The sequence below is a fragment of the Pecten maximus genome, chromosome 15 (assembly GCF_902652985.1).
Source record: "Pecten maximus chromosome 15, xPecMax1.1, whole genome shotgun sequence".
Taxonomy (NCBI): domain Eukaryota; kingdom Metazoa; phylum Mollusca; class Bivalvia; order Pectinida; family Pectinidae; genus Pecten; species Pecten maximus.
The window spans coordinates 10,611,871-10,625,634 of record NC_047029.1 but is presented as its reverse complement, the minus strand read 5'-3'; the positions used below and the strand labels follow the sequence as shown (position 1 = coordinate 10,625,634).

Genomic DNA, 13,764 nt, shown 5'->3' with positions numbered 1-13,764 from the left:
AGACGTTATACCCACACACACTCTCCATACTCCTACACACACACTCTCCATACCTCATACCCACACACTCTCCATACCTCATACCACACACTCTCCATACCTCATACCCACACACTCTCCATACCTCATACCCACACACACTCTCCATACCTCATACCCACACACACTCCAAAGAGACCACTCTATACTTGTTAACTTGACACACGATTTTTAACTTGTGCGAGGATGTTAGACCAATTAAAAAACATATCAAAAGATATCAAAACATACTTTTTTATTTACACTTTCAATGATCCAGCGACAAAAGCTAGACTTCTCCCACAAACAGAACGGGATAAAAAGTTAAACAGATGTTTCTTTGTTCCTAACTTCAGAACATTTTTGTCCTTTCCTTAGCGATTTTGTTAACTTTTTCCAGAAGCGCTGCCTTGCTGATTGGCGATCACTCTCAATAGTGTCAGCATCACGTGGCCATTTTAAGCATACAATTTGATCCCATATCTGACGTAACACTTTCGGCATTTCACTACGTTTAATATCATCAAGAAAAACAATAATAGCCTTTTCGTTTTCCTCACCCCGAAAAGCATCTTTACTGGCGATGCCCATCTCGTAGGTTCCCCATTCACTGTGAATGAAGTGGTAAGAAACCAAGAACAATACTCGACAGGATGAGGCTATCGAATCCACTATATTGTCGGCAATTGATTTACCAGCTTCAAAATTCAAATCATAACAGCAGAATTTTATGTCCGCGTTTTCCAGCACTGGTACCATATTGTGTTTAAACCACACGCTATCATGATGGGAATAACCTACAAAAAGGTCAAATTCGCATTGTCTTTTGTCAGTTTTACTTCGCGTAAGAATCCAGTAGCAGTTCGTCCTTTGTCTATATCCTACTGCGCATGCGAGAAGGAAGAGAGCGACAAGGACTACCGAAACAAGAATCCAGTACCCCTCTTCACATTGCTGAACGAAGCTATCAATTGTATCCAGGAAAGCTTTCATTTCTATAAGGTCGCCATCTGTTGTAAAACAGGTGAGATTGTCTTTATCTGAAACAACTTTCGTTATCAGAATCCATTTAAGGAACTCCATGTTGTCACAACTACACAGCAGAGGGTTGCCGGAAAGTCTCATGGTAAAAGTTTTAGACCTCTTTTTTACTTCCTCGACGATATTAAACTCAGTTTCCGTTATTGTCGATATTGAATTATGTCTAAGATCAACAGCTTCCAAAACAAACATATTCTCCAATATCTTGCTCGGTACACGCTCCAGGTCATTATTGGCAAACACCAAAGTCTTCAAGGAGTGCGTTTGGTGAATAAATGTAGCCACCTCTATATGTTTCAGATGGTTGGCTGTCAGGTCTATATATGATAGGTTATATAGTCCACTGAATAAAGGTAACGAGTCGGTTACCAAGGACTGGCCGAAGTTGCTGTGTCTTGCCTGCAATTTTGTAAGTCCCTTCATGCTTGAGAACATTAGAGGGTTGGGTCGTGAGCAATCAATCCCGGACATGTAAAGTTCGGAGACGTGAACCAACCCCTTAAGTAAACCTCTTGAGCAGGAATATCCCTTTGGATAACTAACATCAATAATACTCAGCGTGTTACCCTCCGCAAAAGTTAAGTTTGCCATGTCCCCCAGGAGAGCATTGTGGGAAACATTGATATACTGGAGGCTACCGGGAAGGAACACTGTCATTTCCCTATGGACGTATCGGCGTGCACGCCGCGTCATAGTTTTCTCGTTTGACGCATGCACATGTGTTAGTTCAGGAAATAACGGCAGTAGTGTAAAAATCTGTCCTGTCACAAGCCTGTTGTTGGAAATATCCAATACATTCAAGCATAATCTACTAGTCCAAGACAAAATGGCGTCAAATGTCACTCCAGCTATACCATTTTTATAAAGATGCAACTCCTTAACACATATTGTCTTTAAGTATACAAAATTGGTCTTGTTTAAAATGACCTTAGGTGAATATTCATCTGCATTTTTTCCGATATCGATATATTCCATAGTTGTATTCCGTAAGCCGTAAAGACCTGAAAGCACCTCCCTTATTCCAATATTGTTTCCACTGTTAATTGTTAAACGTCGCAGTGTTCGAAATGGCGATAATGCGTCTATCTGTAACTCTCTTACTTCAAATCCTATAATTAAACGTGTGATAGGCGATTGAGTCAGTCCGAGAAATGACGAATTCTTTATCGATATTTTTCCCCTGCCAAGAAAGTCTATGAACTTTAGAGATTTCAAATGTAGGAATTCGTCTCCGAAATGAAAGCCATCGAACACGTCGATTCCGAGAGATTGGACTTTTCCAAGACAAGCAAGAGCATTTCCGGGATAGACGTTATCCAGATGGAAAAGATTTCCTTTTAAGTCGAGATTAATTAAATTAGAAAGAGGACAAAATACATCGCTGTCGATGTTTCCATGAAGCATATTATTATATAAACTTAATGTATGCAACTGTGTCAGCCCGTAAAAGGCCTTGCTGTGAATAGTTCTTAATTTGTTGCTGTTAAGGGATAATGATTTGAGATTCCGCAGAGATGTGAATGAGTTGTTATAAATAGTCCCAATGTTATTCATCGAAAGGTCTAGAGACGTAGTGTTTACAGGCAATCCATTCGGAACAACCTTTAAATTACAGTCGGAACACACTGTGTGTATTTCGCCGTTCGACTGCGTCAACTTGCAGCATCCAGGGTGACCCACTGAAATATATAATTGATTCTCAATTCAATCATCATCATATATCTTATATCAATATAAAACATAAAACTGTTCTCGAAAGGATTCATATCAAGCTAACAGTAAACTGTCAAATTATTAGTACACATACGTTCTCATGATATCACGATAGACTCGTTTGACGAATTGCAATATATAGATAATAAAATAAAAGTCAAATAAAAAAAATCAATACTGAAAAAAAATCATTCGCCAATATTAACTCGTTGAAAAAACAAACTTGAACCCTTCGGCTTGCGTATATATATATAAACATGTATTATACAAATAAAATGTCATGGTTGTCTGTACAATAGTCCAGAATAGTTGAACTGATTTGAAAATCAAATGCATTATGTAATGAACTTGCACGAGGGTCTGTACGGACGGGATAGAACACCTAGATGGGACTAAATGGGTGTGTTTTAGGGTAAATGAACATACATGTAAGGTATGTGTTATATCACGCCCGATTTATTTCATCTGCACCGAAATGTTAGCGACATTAAAAGGTGTCGGAGAATTCCACGCTTACACCAGACATGGTGTCAGGGCCAGAGGAAACTCGGGCTACATATACTACTACGTCACACGTCTTGCTTACGTCATGCGCCATGACCAGTAGTTAAATATTACGGGGATGACGTATGTGTCAGTGGAAGTAAGGGTAACGCCATAAAAACCGGACGCATACCTCGTACGTTTTGTTTTGATGACGTAGGTCAAATTCAGTCCTCAGTTTAACATGTGCGAAAATATCAAATCAATTTTCTGATAACAAACCAATTTGCTGGCTAATTGTTTTATTTTTCTTCTGCAACATTCTGAGTGTACAAACAGCGAAAACTTAATCTCATCAACATCAAATGATTTATTTCATGAATTACTCAGACAACTGTAAAATTATTTCAATAAATAAATACTGCGATTTCATGTGAATAAAATAAATCAATTACGAGAACTTTTTTCTTCTGTTTATCACGGCGAACGGGGACGGAGTTTAGCTGTTTGCAAATGGCTGTTCTGTATGGATAAACTTAATGTCAAAATAATTTGAACGTAGATAACACAAGTTAAATGTTTGTATCTGACTTTTCACTGATTGTATGCAGAATGCTGCTTTCTGATTCGACATTTTTCTGTTCATGCTTCAAAAAACCCCACTTGATAATGATTGGAGGAGTCAATGGCAACGCGCCACCTAGCGGAACTGAATGGGATTCCATTCCAAAAGCCAAATTCAACGACATAAAATATAGTTACATTTTTGGATCATGCAACATGAAGAAAAAAATAAACAATGAGCCATTAATGGGTTTTCCATCATAAGATTAATTTTATTTTTTTACACATGTTAAACTGCGGACTGAAGGAACATATTTTAAATATATAGTCATTAACCTTTAATTTTATTTAGTAATGATATCATAACTTCAATGGAGCACGAGGTAAAATATCCGTACGTTATTTACTTCGTGCTTCATTGGATGTACAATCTCATCAAGTAAATAAAATAAAATAATAATCAATGAATACTAATATAGCCTACATAATACATTGTTTATAGAATCACAAAGTGAAACTACGGGAGCTGAAAAATCAGAACGCTAACTTAATAACCGAATACTCGAACATAGCTATCATAAGGCCTTAACAGAGTAACCTAGGACTTTAACATAGGGCCCTATGTTACTATGTCAGGACCCTAAGATCCTAGGCTACTAAGTTAGGACACTAGGACAGCTATGTTCGAGTCCTAGGTTACTATGTTAGGACCCTATGATCATAGGTTACTATGTCAGGACCCTATGATCATAGGTTACTATGTCAGGACCCTAAGATCCTAGGTTACTATGTTAGGACCCTATGATCCTAGGTTACTATGTTAGGACCCTAAGATCCTAGGTTACTATGTTAGGACCCTATGATCCTAGGTTACTATGTTAGGACCCTAAGATCCTAGGTTACTATGTTAGGACCCTATGATCCTAGGTTACTATGTTAGGACCCTATGATCCTAGGTTACTAAGTCAGGACCCTATGATCCTAGGTTACTAAGTTAGGACCCTAAGATCATAGGTTACTATGTCAGGACCCTAAGATCCTACGTTACTATGTCAGGACCCTATGATCCTAGGTTACTAAGTTAGGACCCTATGATCCTAGGTTACTATGTCAGGACCCTAAGATCCTACGTTACTTTGTTAGGACCCTATGATCCTAGGTTACTAAGTTAGGACCCTAAGATCATAGGTTACTATGTTAGGACCCTATGATCATAAGTTACTATGTTAGGACACTAAGATAGCTATGTTCGAGTCCTATGTTACTATGTTAGGACCCTATGATCCTAGGTTACTAAGTTAGGACCCTATGATCCTAGGTTACTAAGTTAGGACTCTATGATCCTAGGTTACTATTTCAGGACCCTAAGATCCTAGGTTACTATGTTAGGACCCTATGATCCTAGGTTACTAAGTTAGGACACTAAGATAGCTATGTTCGAGTCCTACGTTACTATGTTAGGACCCTAAGATCATAGGTTACTATGTCAGGACCCTAAGATCCTACGTTACTATGTTAGGACCCTATGATCCTAAGTTACTAAGTTAGGACCCTAAGATCCTAGGTTACTATGTTAGGACCCTAAGATCTTTCGTTACTATGTTAGGACCCTAAGATTCTACGTTACTATGTTAGGACCCTATGATCATAGGTTACTATGTCAGAACCCTATGATCATAGGTTACTATGTCAGGACCCTAAGATCCTACGTTACTATGTTAGGACCCTATGATCCTAGGTTACTAAGTTAGGACCCTAAGATCCTACGTTGCTATGTAAGGACCCTAAGATCCTACGTTACTATGTCAGGACCCTAAGATCCTACGTTACTATGTCAGGACCTTATGATCCTAGGTTACTAAGTTAGGACACTAGGACAGCTATGTTCGAGTCCTAGGTTACTAAGTTAGGACCCTAAGATCCTACGTTGCTATGTTAGGACCCTAAGATCCTACGTTACTATGTTAGGACCCTAAGATCCTACGTTGCTATGTTAGGACCCTAAGATCCTACGTTACTATGTCAGGACCCTAAGATCCTACGTTACTATGTTAGGACCCTAAGATCCTACGTTACTATGTTAGGACCCTAAGATCCTACGTTACTAAGTTAGAACACTAAGACAGCTACATTATTTGTATGTTCGAGTCCTACGTTACTATGTCAGGACCCTAAGATCCTACGTTACTATGTCAGGACCTTATGATCCTAGGTTACTAAGTTAGGACCCTAAGATCCTAGGTTACTAAGTTAGAACACTAAGACAGCTATGTTAGGGACCTAGATTGCTTAGTTAGCCATTGTATGTCCCTCGCCGTTAGAAACAGCGTATGGCCTATATAACCGTGTACAAATAAATAACCAAACGTTATCTTACCTGTTAGTCTGGACAATGGAATGTAGAAAATCAGCAGCCAGTAGCCCTTCATATCTGATAGTATATCGCCTGTTATCCTGAAGGTTTCGATCCTGTTATCCTGAAGGTGTTCCCCTGTTATCCTGAAGGTGTTCCCCTGTTATCCTGAAGGTATTCCCCTGATATCCTGAAGGTATTCCCCTGTTATCCTGAAGGTATTCCCCTGATATCCTGAAGGTATTCCCCTGTTATCCTGATGGTGTTCCCCTGTTATCCTGAAGGTGTTCCCCTGTTATCCTGAAGGTATTCCCCTGTTATCCTGAAGGTGTTCCCCTGTTATCCTGAAGGTGTTCCCCTGATATCCTGAAGGTATTCCCCTGTTATCCTGAAGGTATTCCCCTGTTATCCTGAAGGTATTCCCCTGTTATCCTGAAGGTGTTCACCTGTTATCCTGAAGGTTTCGATCCTGTTATCCTGAAGGTGTTCCCCTGTTATCCTGAAGGTGTTCCCCTGTTATCCTGAAGGCATTCCCCTGATATCCTGAAGGTGTTCCCCTGATATCCTGAAGGTGTTCCCCTGATATCCTGAAGTGGTTCCCTGCTATCCTGAAGGTGTTCCCCTGATATCCTGAAGTGGTTCCCTGCTATCCTGAAGGTGTTCCCCTGTTATCCTGAAGGTGTTCCCCTGATATCCTGAAGTGGTTCCCTGCTATCCTGAAGGTGTTCCCCTGTTATCCTGAAGGCGTTCCCCTGATATCCTGAAGGTGTTCCCCTGTTATCCTGAAGGCGTTCCCCTGATATCCTGAAGGTGTTCCCCTGTTATCCTGAAGGTGTTCCCCTGATATCCTGAAATGGTTCCCTGCTATCCTGAAGGCGTTCCCCTGTTATCCTGAAGGTATTCCCCTGTTATCCTGAATGCGTTCCACTGTTATCCTGAAGGTGTTCCCCTGCTATCCTGATGTGTTCCCCTGCTATCCTGAAGGCGTTCCCCTGTTATCCTGAAGGCATTCCCCTGTTATCCTGAAGTGGTTCCCCTGATATCCTGAAGGTGTTCCCCTGATATCCTGAAGTGGTTCCCTGTTATCCTATCCTAAAGGTTTCTGTTCTGCTATCCTGATGGCATATCCCATGCTTTCCTGATTTGGGAAAAGGAGCAAATCTAATGATCGAGTCAACTTAAAGAATAGCAACACTTCAAAATACATCATCACTACCTAGGTTTTTTTTCTATTCTTATCACCTTGAATTCGAATGGATTACTTTTTATTATTATCATATCCCTTCTATACCGTCTTACATGTATCACGCATATATAATTAAATTACATCACAATCAGTGTTATTGAAACTTCGAAGATATCATATAAATATTATAATTTTCTGCGGATTCTCTTATACGTCCTGATTCTGAGTACGTCATTCGAACGTCGTTTTATCTGTTGCAACGTCACTGTTATTGCTAAATACGTCATTCTACTTTCTGTTTTGTAATATCTCGTCCGGAAATTAATTCCGTCATTTTCCAAAAACAGTTTTTGCATTACGAAAGCTACGTTGACACATTGCTGATATTGCTAGCTCAGACTTTAAATATATGTAAATACCCACTAAGATTCGTAAATTGTCCATACTGCTCCAAGTATTCAATGAACAGCATACACTTACTTCTCACCTTCCGAGAGCCTGTTTTTTCGCCTCCAATCTTAATTTCTAATGTTTCCCTCCTTTATTTGTGTATTGAGAACTGAATCAACCCGGATTTACATTTACAGCCCTTTGACATTTGAACTTTGACCCTGCTATATGAGGAAATACAGTTTTCAGTGTCTTCATCCAACGTTGTAATAAATATCACAGTTCACAGGGACCTGGTATCGTGTTTCAATCTAAATGCATTGAGATAATGCAAGCCACACGGACGTGGTTTGTCATAATCTCTTACTGTTAACTTGTATCTGAATCCAGGGGCCTGGAAAAAGGATTGTTTTGACTAGGGTAGTCAGTAAATCTATAATTAACTACCAGGTTCCTGTTTGTGACTAGAATAGGCCTAACTACACTTAGTCTATAACAAATTGTCCTGACCCTTGCCAAGGATTAGGCCCAATGACACATAACCTATAACAAATTACCAGGTCCCTGTGACGAAGATATGTCCAATTACATATATTCCTTGTCTATAACAAATAACCAGGTCCCTGTGACGAAGATATGTCCAATTACATCTATTCCTTGTCTATAACAACCTCTCAGGTCCCTGTGACGAAGATATGTCCAATTACATCTATTCCTTGTCTATAACAAATAACCAGGTCCCTGTGACGAAGATATGTCCAATTACATCTATTCCTTGTCTATAACAAATTACCAGGTCCCCGTGACGAAGATATGTCCAATTACATCTATTCCTTGCCTATAACAACCTCTCAGGTCCCTGTGCCAATGCCAAGTGACGTGCACTGGATCACTTACTCAAACGTCTTGGAATGCGGAAGAAAATTTATGAATAAAGGTGTGATTTTATTCTACCGTGACGGATATAACCTTAAAGAAACCAGCCGACTGTGTAGCCAGTCATTTAACGCGGTCTGGTAAGACGATAAAACATAAAGTTGTGTCACATTGTGATGTTAATGAAGATATTTTAAAATGTGTGTGCTAGTATGTCGTTTAGTGCTTGTTACATATTTAGAACATTTTCCTACCTTGATAATTGTTTTAGAATCTTGCAATATTTTGTCAATGGAAATGTAAAAGAGTCGTCGCTCTTAGTACAGTTATTGCAGGTTGATATAAAACTGTTTAATTAAGCGAGCTTTATCTATAAGACTATGCTTGAGTATAGTTTTCTCAAATCAATTTAATGTTGAGGGATCAATTGAGATTACGTAGATGTCACGTGACTTTAGCGCTAAGAGCAAGATCTTACACTAATTGACCTCACACTGGAAGTGTCTCATTCAACATCTATATACATAGATACACACACATTTTCATACGGTTGTATGTAAGTTGTTTTATGATGTGCTTCCTCAATAAGGGAGGTAGCTCTTATTAGGACTTGCAGTGTGGGTCAGGGGTCTTCGATTGGTTATCTTATACCGTTCGATTATGACAGATCCTTGGTCATTTTGCTACTGTCCATGAGAACTGGTCACTCTAGTCTAATTCCTTTTCACACCTTTCCGGATGTGTTTAATCTCACTTCGAGAAAAACGGTCATTTACACTTAACTTAAATGCGTAATTTAGTTGTTTGATGGACTGGTGTTCTGTCGGTGTTCCGAAATCACATATTTGTATGATCTAGGGGAGATAATCTAACTCCAAATGTATATGTTTAATAAGTAAGACATGTTTTGGGGGTTTCAGATAAACGACTTTGAACTGAACAGACGTCTTTGTGGTTTATGTGAACTGACGTCATCTTTGATTTTTTTTAAAGAACTTTTGTGTTAATTGCCTACATATTCCCAGCATATTTGACAATTATTGTTGTTTTTGTCAGTTTTCCATGTAATTGACATTTTAACAATAGTGTCATCACATCAGACTTTTAAATATGTAGCCCCACTTTCGTTTTATTATCAATAACTCATTAAGTTACATTGTGTTGCCTTGGATGAGAACTCGGATTTGTGCATTACTGGATTAAATTCTTAATTGTAAATCTTACATTTTTCTTCGCCAGATAGCCCGCATACCGTGTATAAGATAGCCCGTTTCACCAGATAGCCTGCTTCATACCGTGTATAAGATAGCCCGTTTCACCAGATAACCCACTTCATACCGTGTATAAGATAGCCCGTTTCACCAGATATACTGCTTCATACCGTGTATAAGATAGCCCGTTTCACCAGATAGCCTGCTTCATACCGTGTATAAGATAGCCCGCTTCGCCAGATAGCCCGCTTCATACCGTGTATAAGATAGCCCGTTTCACCAGATAGCCCGCTTCATACCGTTATAAGATAGCCCGTTTCACCAGATAGCCCGCTTCATACCGTGTATAAGATAGCCCGCTTTACCAGATAGATTGCTTCATACAGTACACAAGATAGCCCGCTTCGTCAGATAGCCCGCTGAATAATTTAAGATAGCCCGTAAAAGGCATATTCAAATATAAAAAGTCGTTAAGCCTGCGGGCTATAGTAGAAAATTACATATATGATTGATAAGACACAAACTAATGAACACGAAGAAAAACCAACAATACACTATTGTATAAACAGTATTCTAGAATCGCCTAAGGAATGAATATGTATATCGCCTTAATCAACTGTTGCTGTAGGGACATAAGGTAAATTATTGACCCGCACGTGGCAGGGAATATCACAGGTAAACACGACAGGTGACACATTGGATGGCTTCAGTGGCTGAACAAATACGTATTCTAAACAACCCGAGATTGTGTCACTGAGCTAGTATATTGTCTTCTCCAGGATGGACTTAAGTGTTGTAGCTGTGACCCTTATTGTCAACGTACTTCCACTTTTCCAAGGTAATGTTAGTTTCTTATTTATTTCTTTAATTAATGGATTATTATAACTTAATATCTTTTTGAATTGCTAGAAATTGGATTTAAAAAAAAAAGAATAAAGATTATAAAACAATAAATATGTTACAGTAGAAAAGTTGTAGTCAAAGTATTAATACTGAATTTATTTGATTAGTCGTTTTACTCTGCATCACATTGTACTGATTTTTTTTCTTCATTTTTTTAAGTATGGTAAGTAAGGTAATTAAGAGTGCGTTGTTTCTCGAAATTACAAAATTGTGATATTATTGTGAGTTTGAAAGTTTGCAATCATAAATAAATTAGCGATAATATAAATAAATGATCACTTTCTCAAAGTTATGTATAATATACTCAGTTATTTCACAATTGTTGTTGTTATTGTGATCAGTCCTGACAATTTGACAGCAGACTTATCATGTTCATACCATGGTCATTTGCACTCTTTGTTGATCAGGGAATTATACTTTTTTTTAAAGATCGCGAACACTGTTTCCCATCGCTGTTTGTGTTAAAGTAACGTAACCTTCTGTAAGAAATATTCTTATCACTGAGGGGCTACAGAATGGCTCAAATTGTCACCCTTCCGAATGATACCAAACTGATAATCTTATCCCATACATCTGCGTTGTCATCAAAAAGACATACTTGTAATTTAAACAGAAAACCAATACTTACACTTCAGTTACAAACATGTAACTGCATCAGTCATTGTAAAAAAAATCCTTATCTTAAATAGATTTTTTTTTTAATTCGACCAAAACAAAAAAACAAAAAAAAACGATGGGGATTTCCAGGGTTGAGAACTCCTGGAGTCAGCCCCGGAACCATCTGGTGTCCCCACACAGGGCGTTCATTCTTCCACATTGATATCATACCATGAGTAATACAATGTAATTGTGTGTCGGATCTGTCCAACTTTATCAGTTTCGACTTTTTATATTCCAACTCAAAAATGAATCCGTTAATATTTCAGTAGTTTTTGAAATCAAACAAATATCGAAGAAAATAAAGGCTGTCTGACAAAATAGACGGACTCAACTCTAACAAACATGGTAAGGTTGTCTGACAAAATAGACGACCTCAACTCTAACAAACATGGTAAGGTTGTCTGACAAAATAGACGACCTCAACTCTAACAAACATGGTAAGGTTGTCTGACAAAATAGACGACCTCAACTCTTACAAACATGGTAAGGTTGTCTGACAAAATAGACGACCTCAACTCTAACAAACATGGTAAGGCTGTCTGACAAAATAGACGACCTCAACTCTAACAAACATGGTAAGGCTATCCGACAAAATGTATCGTCTTTGCTCGAAATAACCAAAACTTGTTTAATCCATACGGTTACTAGTAAAAGCTGGCATTAATCGATTCCCCTAATTAATTCAGTTAGTTCAATTAGTTCATTTTACTGAACACAGGTTGCCTGCTTAATTAGCAATAGCAATGAATATGTAATAACAAATAAGTAAAAGCAAATAACAAAGAACATAAATTGACTTTTAATACTTTTCAGGCAATTGAACATTAAATGGTGAATATGCAAATAATACATGATATCATTGATATTATCAATAATACGATAAATAATTATAAATTAATACATACTATGTATATAGGATATTAATTTAATTTTCATTTCATATGAGATTTTATCAAATAAGTCTAAGAAAATTTTACTTTTGTGAGCCTTGGCAAAAGGCCTCTTACCAAAGAATCCCAGCATGTTGCAACATTTAACAGCTAAATTGAGGTCTTTGTCACAGCATGACATTGATATATCTTGATCTAGAGCATCAGCTTTGCTAAATGAGGGACTTGAACATTTGTACTTACTTTTTTGCGGAGACGCCAACTCTTATCGAACACGGACAACCACTCTTTTCTTGTCATAAAAAAAGGCTATGAGTTGGAAGATTGGTGGCCGTTCTATCTTTAAGACAATATCATAGCATTAACACTTCTTCAACTCACGGCGTATACATGTCACGGTTTACTCGGCATTCAAAATGTTTAGTCTTACTAATGTACATGATATATGTCGAATGCTGACAAAAACACATGTTTCCAGAAGTGCAGCTTGATGAAATATATTCGATAGTTTCAAAATATTATATCTGAAATATTCTTTATGGAGAGTTAACGCAAACCGTATCCTATATCATTAACCAATGGACGTCAAACTACCATATATGCAACCATGACATGACATTCAACCCCTAATGAAGTAAGTAAACATTTTCGGTGTAGGGTAAAGAAACCTAGAGGGAATGAGACGGACCGACGGACTGTAAATTCCTGAAAACACAAAAAGACAGATTAATGGCCTGTGCATTCCTGGAGACGAAATAAAGCAGACAGATTGACATGCTGGGAATTCCTGGAGACGGAAAAAGACAGATTGATGGCCTGGGAATTCCTGGAGACGGAAAGAGACAGATTGATGGCCTAGGAATTCCTGGAGACGGAAAGAGACAGATTGATGGCCTGGGAATTCCTGGAGACGGTAAGAGACAGATTGATGGCCTGGGAATTCCTGGAGACGGAAAGAGACAGATTGATGGCCTAGGAATTCCTGGAGACGGTAAGAGACAGATTGATGGCCTGGGAATTCCTGGAGACGGTAAGAGACAGATTGGTGGCCTGGGAATTCCTGGAGACGGAAAGAGACAGATCGGTGGCCTGGGAATTCCTGGAGACGGAAAGAGACAGATTGGTGGCCTAGGAATTCCTGGAGACGGAAAGAGACAGATTGATGGCCTGGGAATTCCTGGAGACGGTAAGAGACAGATTGATGGCCTGGGAATTCCTGGAGACGGAAAGAGACAGATTGATGGCCTAGGAATTCCTGGAGACGGTAAGAGACAGATTGATGGCCTGGGAATTCCTGGAGACGGTAAGAGACAGATTGGTGGCCTGGGAATTCCTGGAGACGGAAAGAGACAGATTGGTGGCCTGGGAATTCCTGGAGACGGAAAGAGACAGATTGGTGGCCTGGGAATTCCTGGAGACGGAAAGAGACAGATTGGTGGCCTGGGAATTCCTGGAGACGGTAAAGAGACAGATTGA

The 13,764-nt window shown here is 38.8% G+C and overlaps 2 protein-coding genes across 3 annotated transcripts; one reads left to right on the top strand and one right to left on the bottom strand.

Annotated features, from left to right (window-relative positions):
• Nucleotides 1-257: 257 nt before the first annotated feature.
• Nucleotides 258-7,304, bottom strand: LOC117344055 (toll-like receptor 2). 2 transcript variants are annotated; one of them, XM_033906656.1, is made up of 3 exons: nucleotides 6,619-7,304; nucleotides 6,197-6,265; nucleotides 258-2,738 (listed from the first exon to the last, which is right to left on the bottom strand). In XM_033906656.1, exons 2-3 carry the CDS (start codon nucleotides 6,246-6,248, stop codon nucleotides 343-345), a joined length of 2,448 nt encoding a protein of 815 aa, XP_033762547.1. In that variant the 5' UTR covers nucleotides 6,249-6,265; nucleotides 6,619-7,304; the 3' UTR covers nucleotides 258-342. The 2 variants fall into 2 exon arrangements, with proteins under 2 accessions (XP_033762547.1, XP_033762546.1); XM_033906655.1 differs by having other exon boundaries at nucleotides 6,197-7,304.
• A 5,758-nt stretch (nucleotides 7,305-13,062) lies between these two features.
• Nucleotides 13,063-13,764, top strand: LOC117344171 (buccalin-like). The gene has a single exon (XM_033906826.1). It carries the CDS (start codon nucleotides 13,063-13,065, stop codon nucleotides 13,762-13,764), a length of 702 nt encoding a protein of 233 aa, XP_033762717.1.

Excerpts from the sequence above, each read along its gene's own strand:
- LOC117344055 (XM_033906655.1), bottom strand. The coding sequence starts at position 6,248 with ATGAAGGGCTACTGGCTGCTGATTTTCTACATTCCATTGTCCAGACTA. Across the intron at positions 2,739-6,196 it reads TCCATTGTCCAGACTAACAG|TGGGTCACCCTGGATGCTGC; the intron begins GTAAGATAACGT and ends TATATATTTCAG.
- LOC117344171 (XM_033906826.1), top strand. The coding sequence starts at position 13,063 with ATGCTGGGAATTCCTGGAGACGGAAAAAGACAGATTGATGGCCTGGGA.